The sequence below is a fragment of the Leopardus geoffroyi genome, chromosome E2, assembly GCF_018350155.1.
Source record: "Leopardus geoffroyi isolate Oge1 chromosome E2, O.geoffroyi_Oge1_pat1.0, whole genome shotgun sequence".
Classification (NCBI taxonomy): domain Eukaryota; kingdom Metazoa; phylum Chordata; class Mammalia; order Carnivora; family Felidae; genus Leopardus; species Leopardus geoffroyi.
The window spans coordinates 9,423,816-9,449,433 of record NC_059335.1 but is presented as its reverse complement, the minus strand read 5'-3'; the positions used below and the strand labels follow the sequence as shown (position 1 = coordinate 9,449,433).

At 58.0% G+C, this 25,618-nt stretch overlaps 2 protein-coding genes across 9 annotated transcripts in view; one reads left to right on the top strand and one right to left on the bottom strand.

Moving 5' to 3' along the window:
• The window catches only part of LIG1 (DNA ligase 1), a 44,226-nt gene extending 42,454 nt beyond the window's left edge, over positions 1–1,772 (bottom strand). For 2 of the 4 annotated variants that reach the window (XM_045440748.1, XM_045440749.1), the window contains exon 1: positions 1,635–1,772. The gene's annotated coding sequence lies outside the window, so the exon portion shown is untranslated. The remainder of the gene's footprint in view (positions 1–1,634) is intronic. The other 2 variants (XM_045440746.1, XM_045440747.1) reach the window with 1 other exon arrangement.
• A 168-nt stretch (positions 1,773–1,940) lies between these two features.
• On the top strand, positions 1,941–24,147 carry ZSWIM9 (zinc finger SWIM-type containing 9). 5 transcript variants are annotated; one of them, XM_045440743.1, is made up of 4 exons: positions 1,941–2,108; positions 3,186–3,458; positions 10,315–10,627; positions 20,844–24,147. In XM_045440743.1, the coding sequence occupies exons 2-4, from the start codon at positions 3,196–3,198 to the stop codon at positions 22,971–22,973; spliced, it is 2,706 nt and encodes a 901-aa protein (XP_045296699.1). In that variant the 5' UTR covers positions 1,941–2,108; positions 3,186–3,195; the 3' UTR covers positions 22,974–24,147. The 5 variants fall into 5 exon arrangements, with proteins under 5 accessions (XP_045296699.1, XP_045296700.1, XP_045296697.1 ...); XM_045440744.1 differs by having other exon boundaries at positions 1,964–2,104; XM_045440741.1 differs by lacking the exon at positions 1,941–2,108 and adding an exon at positions 2,159–2,636 and having other exon boundaries at positions 10,315–10,758; positions 20,844–24,146.
• The last annotated feature ends 1,471 nt before the right edge of the window (positions 24,148–25,618 follow it).

Below are 25,618 nucleotides of genomic sequence, written 5' to 3'. Positions count from 1 at the left end.
TATGGCCACAGGACCTAAACCGGTGCCTGGTCCTGAATGCATTGGCCCACACATATGCCTTTATTTAAAAAAATCAGGGTAACAAAAAACATCATTACTGAAGAATTACTAAGCAGGATCTTTCGATCTTTCAAAAACCTGGAAGCCACAGGGCAAGGAGTGAAATATAAAAGGGCCTTTAAACAGTTTAGTCTTTCTCTGCTCGTTACTGAAAGCTCACATCTCCTGATCTGTCTGCTCCCCTGACCACCCCCCCTTCCACCCACGGAAAATATTTTACACCGTTCCCCTAAATCCGCTACTCTCTCTCATCCTCTGAGGCTTAGAACAGCTCAAAGTCCCCCAAAGACGACTGGGGAAGCTGAGACAGGAGAAGGAAAGTGACTTTTTGCTCAGGGCCACATAGCCAGCCAATGATGGATACCAGGAATGGAGAGTGCCAGCTCCACGAACCGCCTGGGATTATGTTTACAATACCCCAGCCCACTGAATCAGAAGTTCTGGGAATGGAAGGTGGGGGCGGGGGGGGGGGGGGGGGGAGATCTGCAAGCCTAGCAAACTCCCAGAGAATCCTAAGACAAAAGGATATTAAGGAAGTCTCACTTAGACTCCACTGGCCTTTCCTTCATGCCTCCCTCAGGCTAACTAACAGGTGAGAGCTTCAAATGGGCTGAAATGGGGACAGGGGGCCAAGAAGTGATGTCCCTTGATCCCATTCCCTACCGTCTCTCCTCAATGGTTCCCCGCAGCTTTCAGATGCCAGCTCCCCTTTCCAAAGGCTCATCTCTACCAGCCACGTGCGCCCCTGCCTCGCCTTACCCTTCAAGCCGCCCCCTCACCTAAGGTCATCAACATCCTTCTCTCTCGGCTCCCCAGGCTCCTCTGACCCTCCCTCCACCCCTTCGGGCAACAATAAACCCAATACACCGAGACATTTGATTTACTCTCTCCAGGGCCCCCTCCCTTCCCTGGCCTCGGCCAACCCCACCTCAGCTCCGCTCCCTCATCAGGCATCCACAAAGCCAGACCTCTCCTTACACAGAAGGTTCCCGACCCTTCGTTTGCCCTTTGCCTAGACCTGGACCCTTCCACTAATCTCTCCCTCTGCCCCACCTCTGTCCAGCGGGATTCCCTCCCCACTTAAAGCCGACCCCACCTCTCCTGGAACCTTTTCCCTGGCCCCGCCCGCTAGCATCTGGCCCCGCCCAGTAACAAACTTTCCCCTCCCCCTTCCCCACCCCCTTCCAGGCGGGCCCGCCTCCCCGGCCATTCAATCTCCATGGCCCCGCCCACCAAGCATTTCCGCCCCCCCCGCCCCTCCCCTCGAGCGCCTACGACCACGCCCCCCCGCGGAGGCACCGCCCCTCCAGGCCTCTCCTCAAACCCCGTCCGGTCCTGCGGACTCCGGCCCTCGTCTACCCTCTACCAGGCCCTCTCTCTCCCGCAGACGCCCCCCGCCCCCTCAAGCGACCCGCTGCGGGCGCTCTCCCTTCCCTGCCACGCTCTGGGCCCCCTGAGCATCTCCCACGCCGACTCCTCTGCAGCCGACCGACCCCGCGGAGCCGTGGGCCCCGAGCGTACGGCACGCGCTACGCCCCCCAGTCTCCCAGCCCCGCGTCAGCAGCCCCACTTGCCTCGCGCCGGCCCCGCGCGCCGCTGTCTCGCGCGTCACACCCGGAACCGCTCGGCGGTCGACTGCAGTCCTCAATTGGCGCCACGGAATTCGCGCGCAGACTTGGGCGGGCGGGGGCGGGGCCGCGCCGGGGGGGCGGGGCCCGGGCGTCGTCCCCTCCGCCGCTGCCGCCCGGGGGACGCTGGGAGTTGTAGTCTCCCCGACCGGAGGCTACTAGGAAAAGGGGTGAAGTGGGGGTGAGCCCTCCCGCAGAGCACGACGGGAAACGGCCCGCGCTTTCCCTCGCTCGGGGTGGGCGGGTGTAGCTGTGGGTCCGAGAAGTGACTGACGGGGAAAGGAGATTCAGGGCAAGCCGCTGCGCGTGGCACGGCGGGAAGAGAGGCGGGAGACCGCGCGGGGCATCCCGGGAGCAAGGGCCGGGCCTGGCCCCGGCGCGGAGCATTGTGGGAGGTGGACGCCGCTCCGGGGCGGGTAGGTGAGTGGGGAGGGGCTGGAAGGGTGCACATCTGGGGGAGGGGAGAGGCACAGCTGGGTGGGACAGCGGAGATGGGAGGGCCCGCGGCAGGAGGGGCTGGGAGGGCTTGGGGAGACAGAGGCGGGCTGGGAGGGGCTGCACCCGGTGGGGAGGCGCAGCTGGACGTGGGGGAGCATCTGGGGTGATGAAGCCCATCTGAAGACCAGGGGCCGTGTCTAGGACCAGGATGCACATCTGGGGAGTAGGATAGCTGCGAATGGGAGGAGGGAACCACAGCTGGACTTGGGGGAGCGTCTGGGCAGGAGGGACCACAGACAAATATCGGTGACACTTGTGAGAATTGGCCACAAGTGAATGGGGCACACACCTGTGGGCGCAAAGTACGTACTGGATGTGGAGAGGACATCTGGATATGGGAGCATCTCGGAGGCAGGGGCTACAGCTGGATGTGGCGACCCATGGGGTCACCTCTGGGAGAGGGGCAGCAGCTGCATACCGGAGATACATCCCGGGAGGAGGGAGCCACAGGTGCGTGAAGAATATGACCGGGGTTGCGGGGTCCGTGACTGGACGTCGGAGCACATCTGGAGATGGAACGTCTTTAGAAGAGGGCACAGATGGATGTGGGTTAGGGCCAAGAGGAGACAGAAGGGGGCGTTTCATAAGAATGGGGGCGCTACAGGTGGCGGCCAAGTGGAGGAGAGACATCAGGAGGGGGAGGAGGTCTTAACCCGAAGGAGGGAACACATTTGAGGAGGTGTCCACCACGGAACTTAAGAGTCCCATTTTGGGAGAGGGACCCCAGCTGTACCTAGGGGCACATCTACAGAGGAAGGGGCCAGAGCTGAAACTAGGGACCAGGATGACCGGCTCCAGTTGTCCCAAGGAATAATGCAGGGATGGGAGAAAGCCGAAGGTGGAGCGTAGATTCATATATAAATATTAATGGGGGTGCATCCCGCCGTGGGCCCCACCTGGAAAGAGGCACCAGCACCAAAGAGGCGGGCGGAAAACGGAGGAGGTGGGGTACCCTGATGGGGACGACTCTGATATCCACGCGTCCCCTCTTCCCCTCAGGCGCCCCAGGATGGAGTCCCCACCCAGCACGGCAGGCCAGGAGGAGCAGGAGCTGCGGGAGCGGGCCTTCTTCTCGTGGGCCGAGTTCAGCCGCTTCTTCGACGCGTGGTGCCAGCAGCGGCTGGCACTCTTCTTCGTCAAGAGCTCCATGCACCTGGCGCGCTGCCGCTGGGCCAGCGCGCCCCCGCTCTACACGCTCATCGACGTGCTCAAGTACAGCTACGTGCGGCTCGTGTGCAAGGACGTGCGCGCGCCCAGCCGGCCCACCGTGGGGTGCGTGAGCTGAGCTGCCCCTTGCTGGGTGCTGGGTGGCGGGGGAGGGGTGGGGGGAAGGGCGGAGGGGAAGCAACGGGGAGGAGTAGGCAGTGAGCCCCCGCGGAGAGAGACCCGGAGGGAGACATGCCCGCTAAAACTGCTAAATGCATACACCTTGCAGAGAGGCCGAGAGTAAGGGAGAAAGGGAGACAGCCAGTCTGCTGGCAGGACAAAGGCGCCCACACAAGTGAGTGACAGGGTGGGCTCCAATTACAGACTTTTTTTTTTTTTTTAACCTTTATTTATTTTTGAGAGACGGAGCACAGCAGGGGTGGGGCGGAGAGAGAGGGAGACGCGGAATACAAAGCAGGCTCCAGGCGCTGAGCCATCAGCACAGAGCCCCATGCAGGGCTTGAACTCACTGACTGCCAGACCGAGACCTGAGCCGAAGTTGGCCATTTAACTGACTGAACCACCCAGGCGCCCCAAATTACAGACTTACATTTTTTTTAACGTATTTATTTTTGAGGGGTAGAGAGAGTGTGTGTGTGCAAGCAGGGGAGGGGCAGAGAGAGAGAGGGAGACACAGAATCCAAAGCAGGCCCCAGGCTCCGAGCTGTCAGTGCAGAGCCCCACGCGGGGCTCAAACTCACAAACCATGGGATCATGACCCAAGCCAAAGTCAGAAAACTGGGTGAGAGCCAGGTTTGGGACACATAGAAAGAGACCAGAGCCAGACTGAGCTGCAGAGAAAGCCACAGGACAAAGAGAAAAAGATTCATCCACGCTTTCCGTAAATACGGGGCCAGGTCCCACACAGGGGCTAGCGATACCTCACTGGGGAGAGCGGGGGTTGAGCGGGACAGGCACATCCCCTCCCCTCGTGGAACTTTCAGGCAAGACAGGGAGACTGACACATTATGTGAACAAGCTCACAGTTTCCTATAAACATAATGTCACGAGGGGCAAGCGAAACACCCGAAAGAGAACCGGGAGACTCACCCGGGTGGCCAAGGGTGTTTCAATCGACCCCACTTCTAAATCAGAGCATTCCCCATAAAATGTTTGGTTTCCGGCTTTTCTGGAAACACAGGAAGAGGCTGAGCCCACCTTCCTGCGAGGCAGATGGCCACTCCAGTTAGACTGGGGGATGGCGTTCAGGTTTGCCCCAGACCCCACCACTCTCCATTGCCTCAGACGTGGCCCCGGCCGCTTGTGTGTTTCGCCCGCCTGGTCCCTGTGGGTGCATAAGTTTGAGACCCTTGGCTGGAGAGCCATGGGCAAGGACAGGGCACTTAAAGACAGGCTCCGTATTACAGGGCTGTTGTGAGGTTACCGTGAGACCAAGATGGGGGAAGGCACTTACCCGGTACCTGGAACATGGGCGGCCCGGTAAACGACAGCTATTCTGGAAGTCAAAGAGCACAGCCTCAAGCCAGCAGCCTAGCCTCCGACCCCCCAGGCCTGCTGCAGTTAGCCAGTGACACCGAGCAAGTGACGTCACCCTTCTGGGTCTCAGTCTCCTGCCTTGGAAAGTGGAGGAGGTCGTGGCATCGATCTCCTAGGTTTTGTGAGGATTAATACAGGCACGTCGCTCAAAAGACGACGTGAGCACCTTCGGACAGCGATTCTGACCGTAGTTATTTAAACATTTATTGGGAGTTTACTGTTCTCGGTAGTTTACTCACTGCCTATGTAGAAACAGACCCAGAAGCAGAGCAGCGTGAAACACCCATCATCACAGAGAACTCTAGAACGCCAGAGTTTGCGAGTGGCTTGGGCCCAATCCTGGAATCTCCCTTCGTTAACAGAACCCAACTCCAAGTAACAAACACTTATTGAGCACCAACTGTGTGCACGCTCTTTGCTGGGCACTTTGCTCAGCGCTTGAGCAGCTGAGTACCCTAATGGAGGAGACAAAGACACCCCCCCCCAAATGTTATTTTTAAGGGAAATGAGGGCAGTTGTGAGAGAGAAGAAGTTGAAAGGGGGAGGGAGGGGGATAAAAGAGGAGTGGGCAGCTCCGTCCGAGAGCTTATGGGGTGCTCCTGGAAGCCTTCCTGGAAGAGGTGACCAGTAAATGAAAACTCGAAGGGCTCTCTCTGTTTATACACTTATGGATGGATGGATGTGACTTCAACACGCAGCGTTTGCTGTGCACAGGCACTGTCCCCAGTGCTCTGCAAATATCACAGGGAGCCAGGGGACAGGAGGGGCAGGGCTGGGGATTGATAGGCTGGTGGTGGCTTTGGGGAGACAGCAGGATGGTCCCGGGATGGGGAGCCCAGGAGGAAGGGGGGATTAGCAAGCCAGTTCAGGGATGATGACTGGGGGCCCACGGTTTCTGAGACCCTCTCTTCCCCCAACTGCTCAGGCAGCACCTGTCCGGTGTCACAACCCAGGAGCAGCCCATAGGCCAGGGTGCTATAGGGGGCGTCTGGTGTGTGACGGGGCAGCAGATGTGGGGGGAATGGTGTCAGGGTCTTGCCCGGCGGGGCTGAGTCCAGGGGCCAGGACTCATCTTGGGGGAGCCCTGGGAGGGCTGTGAGCCGGGGCAGCTCTGGGTTTAGGATGATCCCTCCGGGGGCCACAGGGGAGGGGGGGACGGACCGGAGGAGAGAGACGGGAGGCCAGGGAGGAGGCTGGGACTGAGGGTCCCAAGAACACACATCAGGACTTTGTCTCCTTAGCCACTCTGTCCCCCTTTCCCAGAAGATGGTCAGAGAAGTCTTCCTGGAGGAGGGGACACTGAGTCTGAGCCGTGAAGGATGCGTAGGAGGTAACTAGGTGCAAAGGAGGACGAAGAAGGAAAGAACCGAGTAGACCGGTGGCAGTGGGGATGAGGGAACGTGGATGGTTGGACGAGGTTAGAAGGCACCATAGGCAGGACTTGGTGCTGGGTGGCTTGATGTAACGAGCGGACTGCCTGGGTACTGGGGGGTTCGTACAACAGGATTCCATCATTCCACGTCATTTATTTACGGAGCGCCTCCCGGCATTCTGGCATTCTCGGTGCTGGGAAGGTAGCGGTTTGCAAAACAAAGATTCCTGCCCCCTTGGAGTTCACATTCAGAGGTGGGGGGCATTATTCCCCCCCCCCCCCCGCCAGGTGTAAAGTAAAGAAAGTGCAAAAGTAGCATCTGGAGGCTTCGGTAGCCAGTCCTGGGAGGTCCTGGAACCCCAGAGGGGACGTGCTGTTCTCGGGCGAGATGCACAGCCTCACGGAAGTGTGACCTCTCTTGAGCGGGGGGGGGAGGCTTGTTCTCGGGGCTGAAACACTCAGGCCACAAGACGCCAGACCAGAGAGTTTCACAAAAAGCCCGTGAGTTATCCAGGGGGAAACGTGTCGGGTTAAGAGCCCCACGAACTGGCCGTTTTGGTCAATCAAAGATGACCGCACGTCGGAAACTTCCTTCAGTCCCTCCCAACACCACTGTGATGGCTGGACATTTTTGTGTCTTGTGTATGACGACTGGTGTGCTTACAGTTTTTCCAAACTTGTGTTATTTTTGTTACTTTAAATAAGGCAAAGTGTCTCACGCGTCTTTGGCAGACTTTTACAATCTAGCAGGCTCCCTGGGTTTTGACCTCCTGCACAGAGAAGGAAAGGAACGTGTCGAGGGTCCCCTTCTGGTTTAACGGAGACAGTTCTGAAATATTTATCCTGGCTGCGCTGAGGAGCCTCACCCTTCTCAGGGGCCATTTGGAAACAATCCGGGAGCGTTTTAGGGAGCGCGCCTGGCATTTACTGCTTGGGAGTCAGGCTTCGTAATGACTCGCCAAGGCCTGGACAGCCTGTGTCACCGGGGTCAACAGACTACAAGGCCCTTGGCCAGGGGCACCCTGCAGCTCTTTTTCGTAAATAAAGTTTTATTGGAACCCAGCCAGGCCCATGCATTTACATGGGCTCTATGGCCGTGTTCACCAAATAGAGGATATTTACTGTCTGGCCTTTTGCAGAAAAAGCACGGCCAGTCCCTGGTCTGCAAACATAAAAACCCCCTACCAAAAATGCTGCCAGCATCCCTCGTGGAATAAAAACACGGAGCCTCCTTTCCAAAAGCAGATGTCAGTTTTAAGTATTATTATCAGGGAAATACACCCTGATTGTCCCCCAGCCCCGCCATTTCTCTTTCATTTTTCACAACGCTGGTTGTACCCCCTAAATCAATTTCAGCTACGGGGCCAGGCCCTGCAGTCTGAGGACCATTGTCCTAGACAGACAGGCTCTTTTCACACACAGGCGGGTGAGAGAGTTGGGTGTCATCAAAGCGTTGTTTGTAAGAAGAGAGAACCAGAGACAAACTAGAGGGACGCCTGGCCGGTCAGTTGGAGCCTGCGACTCTCGATCTCGGGGTTGTGAGTTCGAGCCCCACCTTGGGTGTAGAGATTATATGAAAATAAAAATCAAACAAAGCACCCCAACGTAGAGCTGGAAGAATTGTGAGTGGAATGTGGGGCAGCCAAAGGATACAGTGTTGAAAAACTGATGGGTGGAAAAGCACCGAGAAAGCCAGTTGCAAAAGTATATATAGAATGTGATGCTCAGGCTAGTTTCCTGTTGCTGCCGTGACAAATGATCACAAACCGGAGGGTCTTAAAACAATGCACATCTGTGCTTTTACAGCTCTGAGGGGGCGCAAGTCCAGCACGGGACTCCCGGGGCTAAAAAATCAAGGTGTCCGCAGAGCTGGATGTTCCTGGGGAGAATCTGCTGCCTTCCTTTTTCCAGCTTCTAGAAGCACCTGTGATCCTGGGCTTCCAGCCTCTTCTGGGTTTGCCGCTCCTCCAGCAGAGAAGCATTTCTCTCTCTCTCTCTCTCTCTCTCTCTCTCTTTCTCTCTCTCTGATTTGCCTCTCTTGCTTCTCTCTTCCCCTTACAAAGACCCTTGTCAGTACACAGGACCCACCTGGATAAGCCAGGATCACGTCCCCATCGCAAGACCCTTAATTTCATCACATGTTTAAAAAAGCACACGCAGCGTATGTATGCAACCCAGTGAATTTCCCGGAAATAAGATGCATATGTAACCAGTACCCAGAACAAGGGAATACACGCGTCCAGTGCCAAGAACCCCCTCACGCTCCCCCCTGTTAGGGTTAACCACTCGAGGTCGTGACCTCTCTCTGATCTCTCCACAGCAGAGTCTGGCTTTCCTCTTGAAATTTCTTTTTTTTTTTTTTTTAACGTTTATTTTTGAGACAGAGAGAGACAAAGCATGAATGGGGGAGGGTCAGAGACAGGGAGACACAGAGTCTGAAACAGGCTCCAGGCTCTTAGCTGTCAGCACAGAACCCGACGCAGGGCTCGAACTCACGGACCACGAGATCATGACCTGAGCCGAAGTCGGACGCTTAACCGACTGAGCCACCCAGGCGCCCCTCTTTCTTTTTTTTTTTTTTTTAATGTTTACTTTTTGAGAGAGAGACTGAGAGAAAGAGAGACAAGGAGCGGGGAAGGGGCAGAGAGAGAGGGAGACCGAGGATCTGAAGCAGGCTCCCCTCTAATTGCAGAAAGCCTGAGGTGGGGCTTGAACTCACGAACCTAAGAGATCGCGACCTGAGCCAAAATCAAGAGTCGCACGCCTACCCACCTGAGCCACCCAGGCGTCCCTGAACTCGCGATAAACGGGACGCGTGGTGCTTTATCATCCTTCACATCGGGCTTCCTTCCCTCGGCGGGTTCGGGAGATGATCCACGTTGCCGGGGACGGTAACGATTTGGTCCCTCTTACTGTTGGTTAGTGCTGCGTTTGAGGAATATATCCCTGCTTACTTCCCCACGCTTGAGTGGAAATCCTGGGGCCCGGAGGGGCACATCCGTGATCAACGTTACCAGATCGTGTCACGCAGTGTCCCACAAGTGACTTAGGTTTTACGCGCCCGTGGTCTAGAAGTACGAATCGGGCCTGCCCCGCCTCCTGGCCCATGTTTATTTCGTCCTTCTGGCAGCGTGTAGTGGCATGTCCTTGCGGGTTGCTGTTTGCATTCCCTCGATGCCTGGTGAGCTGGAGCGCCTCGTCACGTAGACAAAGTTTCCGAACCTAAGAACCTACCTCCTGCTGCTTACGGGTACCTAAAAACATACGCAGGAAGGCAAAATACCCACTTTGGGAGGTGGCTACTTTGGGGGGCAGAGGAGGGAGGGGTCCTTGTTGGGGGAGGGCAGGTGCACAGGGGCCCTGCACTGGCGATGTTGTTACTGCTAAATGGGAAATGGCAGTGTTTCCTTTCTTAAAATTGAGATTAAAGATGATAAGCTAAATGGTTCTCGAGGTGCCGTGGTAGGTAGAGACGCGGCAAACCCTGAGCGCACGGGAAGCCAAGTGCTTCCCATACATCAACTCTTTCAACCCTGACAACAAGCCTAGGAGAAAGGCACCATGCATATTATCTGCCTTTCAACTCAAGAGGAAACTGAGGCACAGAGGCTGGAAGCGACTCGCCCCAGGTCACACGACCGGCGGAATCGTGAGGCCCTCTCTCTTCTCTGTGCTGGAAACAATTCTTAATTTTAGAAAACAGTCAGGGGCGCCTGGGTGGCTCCGGGGGGGGGGGGGGGGGGTGAGGTGTCCGACTCTTGATTTCGGCTCAGGTCATGATCTCAGGGCTGTGAGATCCAGCCGGAGCCCAGCGTGGGGCTCTGCGCTGAGTGTGGAACCTGCTTAAGATTCTCTCCCTCCCTCGCCCTTTGCCCCTCCCCCATTTGCGCGCGCACGCGCGCACGCTCTCTCTCTCTCTCTCTCAAAAAATAAATTAGAAAAAAAAAAGTATATAAAATGAAAATTTAAAAAAGGAGACAGAGAGAGAGAGACAGAGAAGGAGGACAAGGGCAGAGGGTGATGTGACGGCGGCGGTGGTCGTTCCTCCCGCAGGCCCCCCCAGCCCGGCTGCCCGGCCTTCATCATCGTCAAGCTGAGCCCGCTGCGGGACCGCCTCGTGGTGACAGAGTGCCAGCTGACCCACTCGCACCCGGCCTGCCCGCTCGAGTTCGCCTACTACTTCCGCCCGGGCCACCTGCTGGCCAACGCCTGCCTGCCCGTGCGCACCACCAACAAGATCTCCAAGCAGTTCGTGGCCCCCGCCGACGTGCACCGCCTGCTCTCCTACTGCAAGGGCCGCGACCACGGCGTCCTGGACGCCCTGCACGTGCTCGAGGGGCTCTTCCGCACCGACCCCGAGGCCAAGGTGGGGTCTCGGGAGAGGCAGCCGGGGGCGGGGGACAGCCACGCCGGAGCCTCGCGGGTCATTCATTCATCCATCCGCCCACTCCTCCATTCGCTCCTTTCATCCATTCCTCCGCGCCGGTCATTCGCCAGGTGCTTATTGCTAGGTGCTGGGGAGGCCGCAGCCCGCAAGACGCGCGGTCCCCGGCCGCGGGGACCTGGCCCGCCCGCGCGACGCTGGGCCGGAAGAGCTCCCTGCCCCCAAGGAAATGCGGGGGAGCGGGATTCTCCACTGCCCGGAACGGTAGCCCCCGGCCACGCGTGGCTATTGGGCACTTGAAATGTGGCCAGTAGGACCGAGGAACCGAGCTTTAAGTTACGTTTCTTTTTAACTAATTGCGATTGAAATAGCCGCGCCTGGCCCTGGGGCTGCCTTGCAGAGGAACGGGCTAGAATTCCCTCGCCTCGCGTCCTGAGTCGCACCCAAAGGTGATCAGATGTCAGTAGGGTTGGGGCTAGGAAGAAGACGAGTCAGAAGGGCAGGAAGTGCCCTTTAAAAGACATTTTGCAAATCTGGACGACACGCGTAGAAAACGCACAGACGCGAAGCACGTAGTCTGACGAATGCCCGCAGAGTGGAAACATCCAGATCAAGGCTCAGAAGGGAGGGGGCTTCCTCACCGAAGGTGACGGAGGGAGGTGACAGAGTGAGGAGTAGGGTCGGGGAGCATCAGGTGAGGACATGGAGAGGGACGGTTAGTTGGAAGGGCGCGCGCGGTTTTAGTTTGAGCGGTCGCCGAAGGTCTCTCTAAGGAAATGCTGGCGAAACAGGGGAGACAACGGAGGCAGGGGACCCCCCCTCCCGGGGACCCCCCCCCCCCTCCCCCACTCGATCTGCAGAGGCAGGGGAGTTCCAGGCAGAAGGAATAGCCCGCGTAAAGTTTCAGAGGCTGGAGCATGCGAGCTGTTTGTCCAAGAGAAATCTTTCTGCTGCTTTAAGAGCTGAGGTGGACGTGTGAAGGAAGGGGGTGGGGGTGGGGGGGACGACGTACTGCCCCTGACCGTTCTTTTCTCTCGTGCAGGGAAGAGGTCCCAAGTCAGGGCACCTGGGCGGCTCAGTCGGTTAAGCGTCTGGCTCTTGATCTTGGCTTTGATCCTAAGCTCAAGAGCCAAGCCGTGATGATCGAGCCCCGCGACGGGGTCTACGCCAACCGTGCGGAGCCTGCTAGGGATTCTCCCTCCCTCCCTCCCTCTTCCCCTCCCCTGCTTGCACTGGAGTGCGCATGGGCTCGCTCTACCCACACCTGATACTGGTGCTAACGTTAGTTAACATTTGTCAGGCACTTAACCGTGGGCTAAGCACGACCCTAAGCGGCTGTACATTGAAAGCTCACCAGAGCGTGTGGAGGAAGGACGTCACCGTTCTTACCTCCGTTTCACAGACGAGGAAACTGAAGCACCGAGAGGGCAAGCGCGTGGCCCGAGGCCACACCGCTACCTAATGAGGGAGCTGGACTTCAGCCCTACACCGTCTGAGATGCGGGGATGTTCTCTTCACTGCTCGGCTACTCCCCAGTTTGGAAATGAGGCTCGGGCCCCCTCCCATCAGTTCTAGCCTCCGGAGAGTTGAGGGTCGCGCCCAAGTCGGTTTGCTGCTCTGTCAAATGGGGCTTTGCACACATGCGCTCCCCACCCCACTGGTCTTTGCCGAGCTATTCCGTCCTCCACGGTCCACCATCAAATAAATCAGCCTCGGCTGTCTTTTCTGGAAACACCTGTGCTGCGTAGGGCTGCCTCCATGAGAAGCAGCTTACTGACAGATGAAAGCCTTCAAGGTCAAGGGATTGTCCTTTTAACTTCCAGTTTGGAAGCTGCCATAGACCCCGGCTAAACCAGGGTCGGCTCCCGAGTCTATGGTTTGGCTTTGATGCTTATTTTTTATTATTTTTTAAAAATTTATTGAGAGAGAGAGAGAAAGAGAGAGAGGGAGAGAACGAGCAGGGGAGGGGCAGAGAGAGTGGGGGACAGAGGATCTGAAGCAGACTTCATGCAGACAGCAGAGAGTCCCATGCAGGGTTCAAACCCACGAACCACGAGATCGTGACCTGAGCCAAAACCGGGGGTCTGATGCTAACCCACTGAGCCACCCAGGCACCCCCACCTTAATACTTGTAAAAGAAATGAGGAAGATGTTCTGGAACACCAAGAGACAGACTAGTGAATGGGTTATTCCTTTTTTTTTTTTTTTTTTTTTTTAAGTCTTTCTTTTTTGAAAGTGAAGAAGGGAGGAGGATGGGTAAAAGTCAGGCTGCCAGCTTCCAGGAACCAAATGGGGGAAGAGGGCTTTGGGACGCCCTGTCCCTCATCAGATGGCCCCGTGGTCCGCAAGGCCAGGGGCCCTTTCTGTTCTACGCTCTTCGCAAAAGAAACCTCCAGCCACCTGGGGATGAGAGGCAACTTGACCTTGAGAGGTCTAACTGCTTCTTAAACGGCCACCAATTTGTCTTTTTTGACCCCCCACCCTGCCTCGCGCTGCCAATTGCTTTTGAAGATGCTGCTGTCGGTCCTCAGCATTTTCCAGTTGCTCGTTCAGGAATCACGAGGTTTGGGGTTTGGGCTTTATTTTGCGGGGAGTGGGGAGCGATCGGCTTGTCCATCTGTTTTCCAGCCTCCTGAGTTTGGTTCCTGCTGTTTCCTTTTCTGTAGCTCCTCCCAGCCAGCTCCTGTGGGAGAGATTACTTTTTTTTGGTTTGTTTTTGTTTTGTTTGTCTGTTGGAGGGATTACTTTGCAAAGCCAAATGCCTGGGACCCCCTGAGTGGCCGTGGCCAGCTCGGTCTGGGGAGCGGACCGGACAAGAGTAGCGTGCCCAAAAGCCACTGCCACGGTTCGTGGGCAAGACTTCCGTAGCCGCTTCATCCGGGGAGGTGCTAAGACCTTTTATGATCTGCCCCAAGGCAGCGATGATGGGCTGAGGTGTTCCGTCACATCTCCATTACCTCATTTCTGGCAGGCTCTAGGGTAACCAGCAGGCCAACTGGCTTTCTGGGCAGAGAGGGAGCTGGAACAGAAACGTGGTATCTTCTCTCACAGGTATGCCCTGCCTTCTCAACATTTATTTATTTTTGGGACAGAGAGAGACAGAGCATGAACGGGGGAGGGGCAGAGAGAGAGGGAGACACAGAATCGGAAACAGGCTCCAGGCTCCGAGCCATGAGCCCAGAGCCTGACGCGGGGCTCGAACTCATGGACCGCGAGATCGTGACCTGGCTGAAGTCGGACGCTTAACCGACTGCGCCACCCAGGCGCCCCGTGCCCTGCCTTCTGAGAAAGGTGAATGTTGATCTGAGTGTGCTACTTGTACGTACGCTAAAAGGTCAACCACTACGGGCACAGTGGAGGACAACTGGACAATGTCTGTCCACACGACCGTGTTGGCCCCTGTCCCACGGGTGGGAATTTATGCCGCAAACGACTCTGGCAGCCGATCCGAACAGGTCGCTCGGATACGGTTTTGAGGTTAACGACACCGCGAAGCAAGGTGCAAAACTGCGCGTAACGTGCTGTCTTGCGCGCGGCAGGGAGAGAATGAGACTATATGGCTATGCTGGCTTGTGTTCACAGAAGGAAGCTGCAGAAGACACCCGGGAGGTGGAACAGACGCAGGAACAGCGAGTGGGTTGGCGTGGGTGGAAAAGCAGAGGAAGAAGGCTGTGGCTGTGTAGCTTCATATGATTCGATTTCTGGACCCTGTGGACTTTTTTTCTTTTTAAACTTCTTAATTTAATTTTATTTTTAGAGAGAGTGCACGTTTGAGAGAGGCAGAGAGCGAGAGACACACAGAGAGAGAGAGAGAGAGCGCGCACAAGAGAGAATCCCAAGCAGGCTCCGTGCTCCATGCTGAGCCCGACACGGGGGCTCGATCCTATGACCCTGGGATCATGAGCCAAAACCAAGAGTCGGTCGCTCAACTGACTGAGCCACCCAGACACCCCTGGACCCTGTGGGCTTTTTGCACGTTCAAATGGTTCATTTTAGAAGAGAAGGTGAGGGGCGCCCGGGCGGCTCAATTAAGCGTCTGACTTTGGCTCAGGTCATGAGCTCATGGTTCGTGACTTCGAGCCCCACGTCGGGCTCTCTGCTGTCAGCCCAGAGCCTGCTTCAGATCCTCTGTCTCCCCCCCCCCTCTCTCTCTCTCTCTCTGCCCCTCCCCTGCTCTCTCTCTCTCTCAAAAATAAATAAACATTAAAAGAGAGAGCGAGAGAGAAGTGAAAATAGGCCAGGGTCCCAATGTACCATACTGATCTGTTTCTATGTAGAAAAGAAAAATCAGGGGGTGAGCGATAGAGTATCTTAAACCTGGGTCAGTCGGGACGGCCCGGAGTTCGCGGTGACAATGACCGGACCTCGAGTAGCAGCAGCCCCGACGTTTATTCCCTGCTCACGCCGTGCGCCCGCTATGGTTTTTTGGTAATAGTTCTGCCCACTGAGTCATCCTAGCACGGTCCGCGTATGTATCAGGAAGGGACACGCCAGGTCAGGTCGCTTCCACTCCCGCTTCCTTGGCCAAAGCCAGTCACATGACCCTGCCCGACTGCAAGGTGGCAGGGAGGTGCGTTCCTGCCCCCGTGCCCAGGACACCGTGACTTGGCACGGCGACCGAGGGCGGAGAGAGGGCCGTCGCGCCCGGGGTCCTCCAGAGCCCTGCCCGGACCCAGGCTCGTGTTTCCCGGACCGAGCCGCTCGCGGCTCGTCTTAGCCTCTGGTCAGCGCTCCCCCAGGGCCTGTCCCCTGAGCCCCACAGCCTTGGCACACCAGACCAGCCGCTTTCTGGGTGCTCTGCGAAGAGCTAGACGCTGACTTTGTCGATGCCGTTAGGTGCCAAGAGCTGTAGGCACCTTCCAGCCGGGCCCCTTGCCAGCTGTGGGACATCCCCTGTGGTGCAAACGGCTTGCTCCCCGGGGCCTCCGCGTGTTCATCCGTAGAACGGGGGTAACAGTGCACACACCCCTTCGTAGGACGTGTGGATGTGTGCGTCCCGGCAACAACACTGCCCGAAAGCCAGGAGGCCCTGTACGTTCGGCTATTGAGCTATTATCTTTATTCCCTCAGGTCGGGAATAGTCTAGAGACCAGGGCTGTTCCGATCGTGTGAAAAGGGGGCGCGTGCTCACATGGAGGAAGGGGTGTGGGTGGCAGGTGTCGCGAGCCGTGGTTTCTGGGATTCACGTCTGTGGAACCCACCGTCTACGGCGGCCGCATCCCTGTCCTACCTGTTTGTGTGTCTGAGATGACGCCCTGGCCGCACCTGAGTCCTCACACCTGTCGGCCGCGCGCCCTTGAACCAGGCCCGCGGGATCGCTTTCGTGAAGGCCGAGGGGGTAGCGTGGGCAGGAACAGGGACTCGAGGCCCCAGCCGCCGCCTTGGGTGCGAATTCCTGCTCTGCCGCTCACTGCCTGCGGGACCCCGGGCAAGCAGCGGAAGCTCTCTGTGCCTCAGTTTTGCCATCTGGAAAATGGGGGCGGTAATAATGGTAGCTGTTTCACAGGACTGGTGTGAGCATTGGAGGAGGTGAGGCCTCGGCAGAGAAAAACCCCCGTCCTGTGTGGTGCCGACGCGGGGGCTCGAACCCACGGACCGCGAGATCATGACCTGAGCTGAAGTCAGACGCCCAACTGACTGAACCACCTAGGTGCCCCTCACCTCCTCCTACTCTTAAGATGTCCTGATGGCCCCCCCCCCTCAGTGCCCGAACTGGCACTTGGCACATCAGATTTGTTCCGTAAATATTTGGTAGCGAAACTCATATTTGGGGGAAACTGAGGTACCCCCCACCTTTGGCAAAGGCCGCCACACACACCCCCCCCTCCGCAGCGTCCCCCACACGTCTCCCTCGGCTCCTTGCTTTTTTTCTCCCCCAACAATTTCAGGGATCTGGACTTGGATCCCCAGCCCCGTTACCTGTTAGCTCCGTGGCCCTGGGCAAGTCACCCCCCTCCCCCGGTGTAGTTGGGGACCCTAAGGCCGCCCTCAGTTGCCACGAGGACTCACAGAGCTCAGCAACGCTGTTACACTCCCAGCTACAGCTTATTACAGCGAAAAGGACACAGATTAAGAATCAGCAAAGGGAAAAAGGCGCGTGGGGTGGAGGCGGGAGGACACCAGGCGTGAGTTTCCATTTGTTCTCCTGGCGTTCAGCTCTGCCAGCAACAATGTGTTACGGGCTTGGAGTATTGCCAACCGAGGAGCCCCGGCGTCCAGACATTTTGCTGGGGTTCGGCCACATAGACGCGCCTGACTGCCTGAGTGGCCGCCCTGGGTCTCCAGCCCCTCTGGAGGTCAGGATGATACTGTGTGGCTCAAGTCCGCCCCCCCCCCCATCATAAATCATTCCCGTCTTCGCATAGACTATCTAGAAGTGGTCCAAGGCGCCCAGACACTCTTATCCGGCAGGACGTTCTTATCTCCCAGCAGCTGGGCAAGAGCCAGACCTTTCTTTGGAATATGCTGAGCTCAGACAGCCCAGACGGGTTGAGGTAATCCTTCACTGCCTCGGTTGCCCTATCTTCAATAGAAGGAAAATGATCGTCCCCTCTCAGCAGTGGCCCTCGCTCACTCGGAGGTCCCCGCACCAGCCTCGGTCCCATCAGCCTTTCTCTTGAGCACGCTGTCCGTGCGCGGGGACCCATAAGAACAGCTGACACTCAGCACATACTGATCTGGGACCAGGCACTGCTCTTCATGCTTCGTGCAAATGAGCCCACGTGATGGTGCGCCCCACCTTTGCAGGCGCGAGCAGCGGAGGCCCAGAGAAGTTCAGACACTTGCCCTGAGCCACACAGCCGGTGAGGAAGCTCGCACAGCTGGTCAGAGGAAGCACCACAGCCTGGCTCCAGGGTCCGGAACCCTTAGCCGCCCTGGGTTCATTTATGCCCGTGTGCCGGGCCCACAGTAGACTCTCCATCAACGCCATTTGATGAACAAACAGGGGTGGAAGGAAAGCCTCCGTGCCCTCTTTAGAAAGAAAACCCAAGATCAGAAATCTGAGTTATCCCTTGAAGAATGGAGATCAGGTTCAAACTCGCCAAGTGCCTGCCTGCTCTGGGAAAGCCTCTTGGCAAATACATTTCGCTTTATTTACTTTTCTGTTACTCCTGACTCCGGAGGAGAGATGGACAAGAACTCAAGACTATAGAAACACATCACTCTTTTAAACCCGTTCCACTTAGGGCAACTTTGTCTTTGCATTAATTTCTACACCAGCGCTGTCTGACAGGAATTTTTTTTTTTAAGTTTATTTTATTTAGTTTGAGAGAGAGAGAGAGAGAGAGAGAGTGCAGGGGAGGGGCAGAGAAAGAGAGGGAGAGAGAGAATCCCAAGCAGGCTCTGAGCTGTCAACGCAGAGCCCGACGCGGAACTCCAACTCATGAACCTGTGAGATCATGACATGAGCCGAAATCGAGAGTCGGATGCTTAACTGACTGAGCCCCCCGGGCGCCCCTGACACAACTTTCCATGATGGTGCAAATGTCCTGCAGCATTCAGGAGAGCAGTCACTAGCCTCGTGTGGCTAGGGTGAAATATGTCTAGTGTGACTGATGAACTGAGTTTTTATAGGTTGTCAAATATTAATTCACTTAAATTTAAATAGTTACAGGTGGCTATACAGGTTGGACAGAGCGCAGTTCTAGATTGAAACATTGGCTGAGATAAATCGTCAAGCAATGATGTCAAAACTCAGGGTAGGTTGAAAACGACCGTAGGGGGATAGTAACTAATCAGCTGTAAGATTACAAGGCTTTTTCATAACATTTATTGAATTAGAACACTGGTTAAGATGCTGACTATAAGGCTTCTGGGTCGGGAAGACAAATTTTTTTTTCCCCCTTGGGACTCTACCAGACTTTTTTTTTTTTTTTTTTCAATTAGAGGATATTTTTTCTTTCCCCTTGAAAGCTAAGAACAATGCAGTGCTTTGTAACCACCCTGTAGGAAGAGGTTGGATGATGGCGGAACGGTTTGTGGAGAGATCTGTGCCTAAGTTATTCAGATCCTGGCCCTGCGGCTGGGGGTTGGCACCGACAGGGACCTGCAGGACGAGGCTGACCGTCAACCCTCTGCCCCATTCAGTGGCTTTTGTGCGATGACGATGCCCAGAGTGACTAAGGCCGAGGAGGACAAGAGGGACCAGAAGATGAGGTCCAAGGGTCAGATCGCCCAGCCCACAGTGTGGCGTGAACTCTGGGGGTGGGGGGGGGGTACCTGTAGTGGGATTGGGGAGTCCTGGGAAAGGAAAAGCTTTCAAGCAGGGGAGGGGGTGATCTGATCTGAAGTTTTGAAAATGAAACAGAGATGGGGCAGGTTGGGGCGAGGGTGGGGCGGTGGGGGTGGTCAACGAGCATCGAGTGTGGCTTGGGGCTGCCCACTTCTGGAGGGCGCTGGAGACGTCCAAGGGGCCATGTTCCTGCAGAGGCAATCCAGTGGATGGATCTGGAGCCTGGAGATACAGAACTGAGACTTATCAACCGAGAGATGATAAAAGGCCGGGTGACCAGAGGCGATCGCCTGGGCAGAGCCTAGAGACGGGAAAGAGCAGAGGAGAGGACAGGAAGGCAGCTCAGCAACATTTAGAAGTGGGGAGTGGAAGAGGGGCGAGGCAAGCGAAGGAGACAGAACAGGAGACGCCTGGGAAGAAGGAGGACAGCCAGGAGTTTTCAGGGTGACAGAAGCCAAGAGAGATTCGTGTTCCAGAAAGGGGGGCAGCGTCCCCGTCCTCTGAGTGCTGCGGTGAATCAAGTGACACAGAAACAATAGCGGGATTAGATCCGCATCAAGCCTTGGACACAAATGATCTCATTTTGGCCTCTCCACGACCCTATTCTATAGACATCGCCTCAGTTTTGCAGTCAAGGAAAGTGCAACTCAGCCCAGGGTCCCACACCAGTAAGAGCCGAAGCCAGGATTCAAGATTAGACTCTTCCCTGAACTCCAGAGACGTGGCCTGTGGATATCGCTGCACGCTTTGTGCCTTCGTCCACCCCGGGGAGGTAGCAAGCTGATGCCATGGGCGCCATTCAACTATCAGGAATGCAAAACACAACATCCCTCACCTCGTGGGGCTCCCATCTCCGGAAGGGTGAACGGGCAACAAGCAAGTCGAGATGTGACGTGCTTCGGGGTGATTAAGTGCCACGGCCAACGGTGGCTAGAGAGAGCCGGGGTACTTGCTAAGAAGGGAGGGCCGGAGCGGGCCTTTAGGAGGACACGGTTTTGGGGGCAGGGGCGATAATCGTAGCGACTGCGAACACTTGGAGAGCCCTTCCAATTTCTGGAGCGCGTATCGCCGAATGTATCATTTGTGCCAGGCAGTGTTCGAAATGTTTCCGTTCATTTCATCCTTCCCGTCGCGAGGAGTATCTCGTAACATTCTTCCAAGGGGGTGTTGGTCAGGGAAGTGGCCGGGAGCCACACACAGCCAGGAAGTGGGGGCCCCAGGGTCTCAGCCTTGCGCGGGCTCTAGACCCCACGCTGGACCTGCCCCCCTGAGCAAGAAGGAACGCGTCTGCAGTTCCCAGACGCGGAAATGGAGGGAACGACGAGGTTAAGGAGGAAACTGAGGCTCGGAGAGGTTACGTCACAAGGTTAGAAAGTGATGGGGCCGGGACTCAAAATCAGGCGATCTTTCTGCGCAGCCTACGGCTTCATTGCTAGATAGACCGGTGGCTCTCAACCCGGAGCGCGCGTGGGGATCCCCTGGAGGGCTTGTCAAACACGGATGGTGGGGCCGTCAGAGTTTCTGACTCAGCAGGTCTGGGGTGGACCCAAGAATATGCATTTCGGTCAAGGTCCCAGCGGGCGCCGCTGCTCCCAGCCCTACACTTTGAGAACCTTTGCCCCAGCCTGCCTCTCAGCGCAGGAAGGAATGAATACCCAGCCCCCAGTAGGTACACTGAGGCTCAGAGAGGCTGGCCCGTGGGCAGAAACCCCACAGCTATTAGATGGCGGTGCCGGACCTCGAGCCGGGGCAGTCCGCCTCCAGAGGTCGCCTTTTTACACCATTCCCCCCCCCCCCCCCCCCCCGCCGCACCGCCGCCTGCCGGTCGGAGGAAGAAATGCCTGCACGCGGGAATGAATGCATTCCCATTTCCCCGTCGGGGACACCGAGCTCCGGGGGCCGCCGGGCTCCCTGCCCCCCGCGCGATCCCTGACCGCTTTCCCTGCCTCCCCGCCCCACCCGCAGGTGAAGCTGGTGTTCGTGGAGGACCAGGCGGTGGTGGAGACCGTGTTCTTCCTGACGTCGCGCACCCGGGCGCTGCTGCGGCGCTTCCCGCGCATCCTCCTGGTGGACCGGCTGCCCGGGCTGCAGGGCGCGCTGGACCTGCTGGCCGTGCTGTGCGTGGACGGCGCGGGGCGCGCGCGCCAGGCCGCCTGCTGCGTGGCGCGCCCGGGCACGCCGAGCCTGCTGCGCTTCGCGCTGGCCTCGCTGCTGCAGAGCGCGCCCGACGTCAAGGGCCGCGTGCGCTGCCTGACGGCCGGGCCCGAGGTGGCGGCGCAGCTGCCGGCCGTGCGCCAGCTGCTGCCGGGCGCGCGCGTGCAGATCTGCCGCGCGCAGGGCCTGGAGACGCTCTTCAGCAAGGCCCAGGAGCTGGGCGGCGCCGGCCGCGAGGACCCGGGCCTGTGGCCGCGCCTGTGCCGCCTGGCCGGCGCCTCGTCGCCCGCCGCCTACGCCGAGGCGCTGGCCGAGCTGCGCGCCCACGGCCCGGCCGCCTTCGTCGACTACTTCGAGCGCAACTGGGCCCCGCGCCGCGACATGTGGGTGCGCTTCCGAGCCTTCGAGGCGGCCCGGGACCTGGACGCGTGCGCCCTGGTGCGCGGCCACCGCCGGCGCCTGCTGCGCCGCCTGAGCCCCTCGCGCAGCGTGGCGCAGTGCCTCCGCGACCTGGTGGCCATGCAGTGGGCCGATGCGGCCGGGGAGGCGGCGCCCGAGGGCCCCGACGGCGGGGGGCCTTGGCCAGAGGGCGAGCCGGGGAGGGGAGCCCACGTGGAGAAGGAAAGGATGAAGGGCCTGGAGAGCGGGGACTGGGCAGGGACCCCGAGAGAAGGAAGTATTTGGCGAGGCGCCCAGTTGGAGAAGGAGTGGGCCCGAGGAGTGGAGGCCAGAGACCGGGGAGGGGCTCAGTTCGAAAGTGACTCGGGGAGAGGGTTGCAGGTCCAAGACTGGAGAGGGTCCCAGTCGGAGAACGAGCACTGGAGAGGGCCAGAGATCAGAGACTGGAGGGGGGCCCCGCTGGAGGCCGAGAAAGATTGGGGACCAGAAGGTTACGTAGGGAGAGGGGCCTGGTTGGAGGACGGTGGGCCGAGAGCATTGGAAGGGTGTACCTGGAGGACGGCCCAGCTGGAGGGTGACAGCATTAGGGTGCTGGAGACCACAGAGCGGAGGGGGGCCCCGTTTGATCCTGAGAGGGCCAAGAGTCTCGAAGGGAGCTCCTGGCGGGGGGCCCAGCTGCACGACGAGAGGACACACGGACTGAAAGCCAGAGACTGGAAGGGGCCCCAGCTGGAAGCTGAGAAGGGAAGGGGGCTGGAGGTCAGGACCCGGAGGGGGCACCGTGTGGAGAAGCCCAGGGAGTTGGTCCCTGAGAATGGAGACCAAAGGGGGCCCCAGTGGGGAGATGAGAGGCAGAGAGGGCCAGAGGTTGGAGAAGAGAGGGAAGTGAGGTTGGGGGTCAAAAGAAGAAGGGATCTGGGAGATGTAGTTCTGGTCCATCTGGGGGACACGAGGGTGACAGGCCTGGAGAACGGAGAGGGAGCCCGGTCTGTGGGCCCCAAGGGCCGAGGAGAACAAGGGATGGGGTGTGGGGGTGCAGGAGGGAGGTGTCTAGGGCTGGGGAACGGAGTCCCGTGTGGGCCCGCCGTGGGAACTGTGTGTGAAGGCGATCCAGAATGGGCAGGGACGCGGAGAGTGTGCCTGGCCGCTGGGGAGAGCCCGCAGGAAGGGGGTCAAGAAGAAGGTCCACGGGAACCAAAGAGGCCTTGCTGCCCCTCCGCAGAGGAGGAGGTGGACTGGGAGCCCCTGGCCAAGTTCCGAGCGGCCTGCGGGCCAGAGCTGGCGGAACTGGTGGCCGAAGAGCTGGCCTTCGCCAGGCAGCACGGGACCCGGGGTTTCCACTGGACTGGAGCTGGGTTTGCCCTTAAGGACGGAACCTCGGACTTCTTCCTGGACAGGGCCCTGACCCGCTGCAGCTGCTCTATCCACGCCGCCCGTCGTCTGCCCTGCCGCCACCTCTTTGCGGCGCGCCTCCTCACGGGGGCAGCCTTATTCCACATGGACCTGCTCAGGGACTGCTGGGGGAGAGCCCCAGAGCCCTGACCCATCGGGCCCCCGCCTGCCACCCTCCGCTGTGAGGGCAGGAGGGCGCTCTTCGATCCCAAAGATAACAGAGCTGAGGCCAAGGAGGCCACCTCAGTCCCTCTGGCCACTTCCTGTGTCATCCAGGGACCTCACCTTGGCCGTTTGCCTCTCTGGGCCCTAGGGGAAGCTGACAGTGGTCTCTGAGGTCCTGGAGGCACAGTGTGGAAGAGGGTGGCAGCTAGGACGGCTCCTGAGGGCCTCCCTCAGGAGAGGAGATGTGTGATGAGACAGGGGATAGAAGGGGGGGGTCAGACGGGGGGCAGAAGGAAGGAGGGGACAAAGCTGGGGGAGGGGAGGACACGAGGATACGGGGAGAGCCCAGGCAGGAGCAGATGGTCCGTCCAGAGAGTGCAGGGGTGAAGGAGAAAGCAAAGGGGAGTGTCAGACAAACGGAAGGGGGGAGGAAAGAGGAGAGAAGCTAGCAGGGAGACCCGCAGAGAGAGGACAAGAGAGGCAGAAATGGGGGAAAGCAGAGGGAGGCAGGAGAGAAGGAGGCCAGGGTGGAGGACAGAGGGGAAAAAAAAAAAAAAAAAAAAAAGACTCATGGAAAGGAAAGGTAGAGGAGGTAGGGAGAGAAGGAGGAAGAGGGGAGTGATTTGAGAGTCCCCAAAGCCTGGACGCTTGGATCCCCTTGGCCTTCTGGTTGGTCATTTCCAGAAGAGACTGAATGGGGGAAGGGGTATGGGGGGAGGGGCGGAGGCTCTCCAGTGGGAGAAGGGAACAGTCTGGACTATTGTGCTTCAAGATCGGAATAAAACAGTATTATTTTGGTTTCTGTACTGAGTTCCTGGCTTCTCGGGGGAGGCGGGGAGGCCCAGACCTGGAGAGAAAGTCAGGTGGTCCAGCGGTCCATTCTATCGACAAGACCTCCCGGGGCCAGATGGCATGGAGGGGCCGGAAATGAGTGGATTCCCCCTGGCAGCTCGGGCCTCTTCCTCCCTCATCTGGACCAGTATGCCAAGGTGACAACTTGGCCAACATCTGTGGAGTCTACCCTCAAATGACTAGCCCAGGCCAATCTCAGCCACGGTGCCAGCGATTGGTTTAAGAAGGGGCACGTGACTGAATCCTGGCCAATGGGTCTGCTCAGGGTGGGAGGCTACTGAAGGTTCTCTCAGTCCTAGGAAGAGGCCCCAGGATGAGGGGGTCAGGCCTAGACCTGCTTGCCAGCCTCTCGATAGAGCCTGGGAATGAAGCCAGCGCTGAGGGTGACAGCTAAGAGATGCCCTCTATGATCCGCCCCCCTCCCAACACCCTGGGAGGTGGACATCGTGCCCATTTTCCAGCTGTGGATATTAAGTCACAGAATTGCAGTGACTTGCCAATGGACACACAGCGGAGAGTCCCCCGTCCCCCGAGCCAAACCTCCACCTCTGCACTTACAATGGCTCCCATTTGTTTTTTTGAAAATGTTTATTTATTGAGAGAGAAAAAGACAGAGAGCAGGGGAGGGGCAGAGAGAGAGAGAGAGAGAGAGAGGGAGGGAAAAAGAACCCTAAGCAGCCTCCCCCATTTCAGTGCAGAGCTGGACACGGGGCCCAAGCCCACAAACCATGAGATCGTGACCTGAGCCGAAATCAAGGGTCCGATGCTTAACCAACGGAGCCACCCAGGAACCCCAAGCCCTCAGTTTCTTGATGTGGAAAATGGGGCTAAATACTAACTCTACCAAAGCTGGTTGGAGAATTGAAAATAACGCCCTTATTCTCTCTAGTGCGTGCCAAGAACCCCGGTGATTGGTTGTCGTTATATACCGACTCTCCCGTTCTCTTTTTGAGAGACAGAAGATGTGGGTTGACATTTGGTGACGCTGCATGGGGAGGGTCTCCCATTATTTGTTAGACCAGATCAACATCACGATAAATGCCAGCGAATTCTTCCGAAAATGCACCACGCATGCGCTTGAGGCGGTCGGAAGCGCGTGAATGGACCCGCGAACCGCTGGGCGTCTGGCCCGAAGGATGAGGATCGCAGCACTAAGTGGGGAGGGGACAGCGATAGGGAGGTGGCGAAGTCTGGGGAGACACCGCTCGAATCTGAAAGGCACCAGGGGAGCCAGCGGCGCGGTCGGTCCCTAAACAGGGACGCCCTTCCTGTGTCACCCCCTCTTCGGGTAATGGTCTCGCCCGATTCCCGTTCCCTTCTGCCACTCCGGGACACACCAAGTTTCCAGCAGAGGGGTGGGAGAAGTGGGCCTGGGTACTGAAGGGACGTTTGGGCGGGCGGGACCTTTGTCGCGGAGGCCGAGGGTGAATGCTGGGGGGAAAAGGGGGAGGAGACAAACGGGTCGAAACAATTGGAAGAGGGGAGGCCTTCGGGGGACCCAGGTTCGAAGGGCGGGGCGGGGCTTAAAAGACCTTTGCTAAGGAAAGAAGGCGGGACCTCTGGCTGGGCGAGTTCACCGTGCGGGGAGGCGCGCGGTTGGAGTGGGCGGGTTCATTGTGAGTCCGGGTGAGGGGGGTGAAGTTGGTTGGGAGAGACCATCGTTTGTATGGGGGGGATCCGGGCCGTGCTTGGGGGTGACCTCTGCGTGTGTAAGAGGGGGCAGGGTCCAGGTTGAGTGTGTGCCTCCGGAGCAGGTTTGAACTGTGCCTTGTAGCAGG

Bases quoted from the DNA above. Each gene is read 5' to 3' on its own strand.
- ZSWIM9 (XM_045440741.1), top strand. From the start codon at position 2,463: ATGGGGCACACACCTGTGGGCGCAAAGTACGTACTGGATGTGGAGAGG. The intron at 3,459-10,314 runs GTGCGTGAGCTG...TTCCTCCCGCAG, and splicing joins CCCAGCCGGCCCACCGTGGG to GCCCCCCCAGCCCGGCTGCC. The intron at 10,759-20,843 runs GTGCTTATTGCT...CCCCACCCGCAG, and splicing joins CCGCGCCGGTCATTCGCCAG to GTGAAGCTGGTGTTCGTGGA.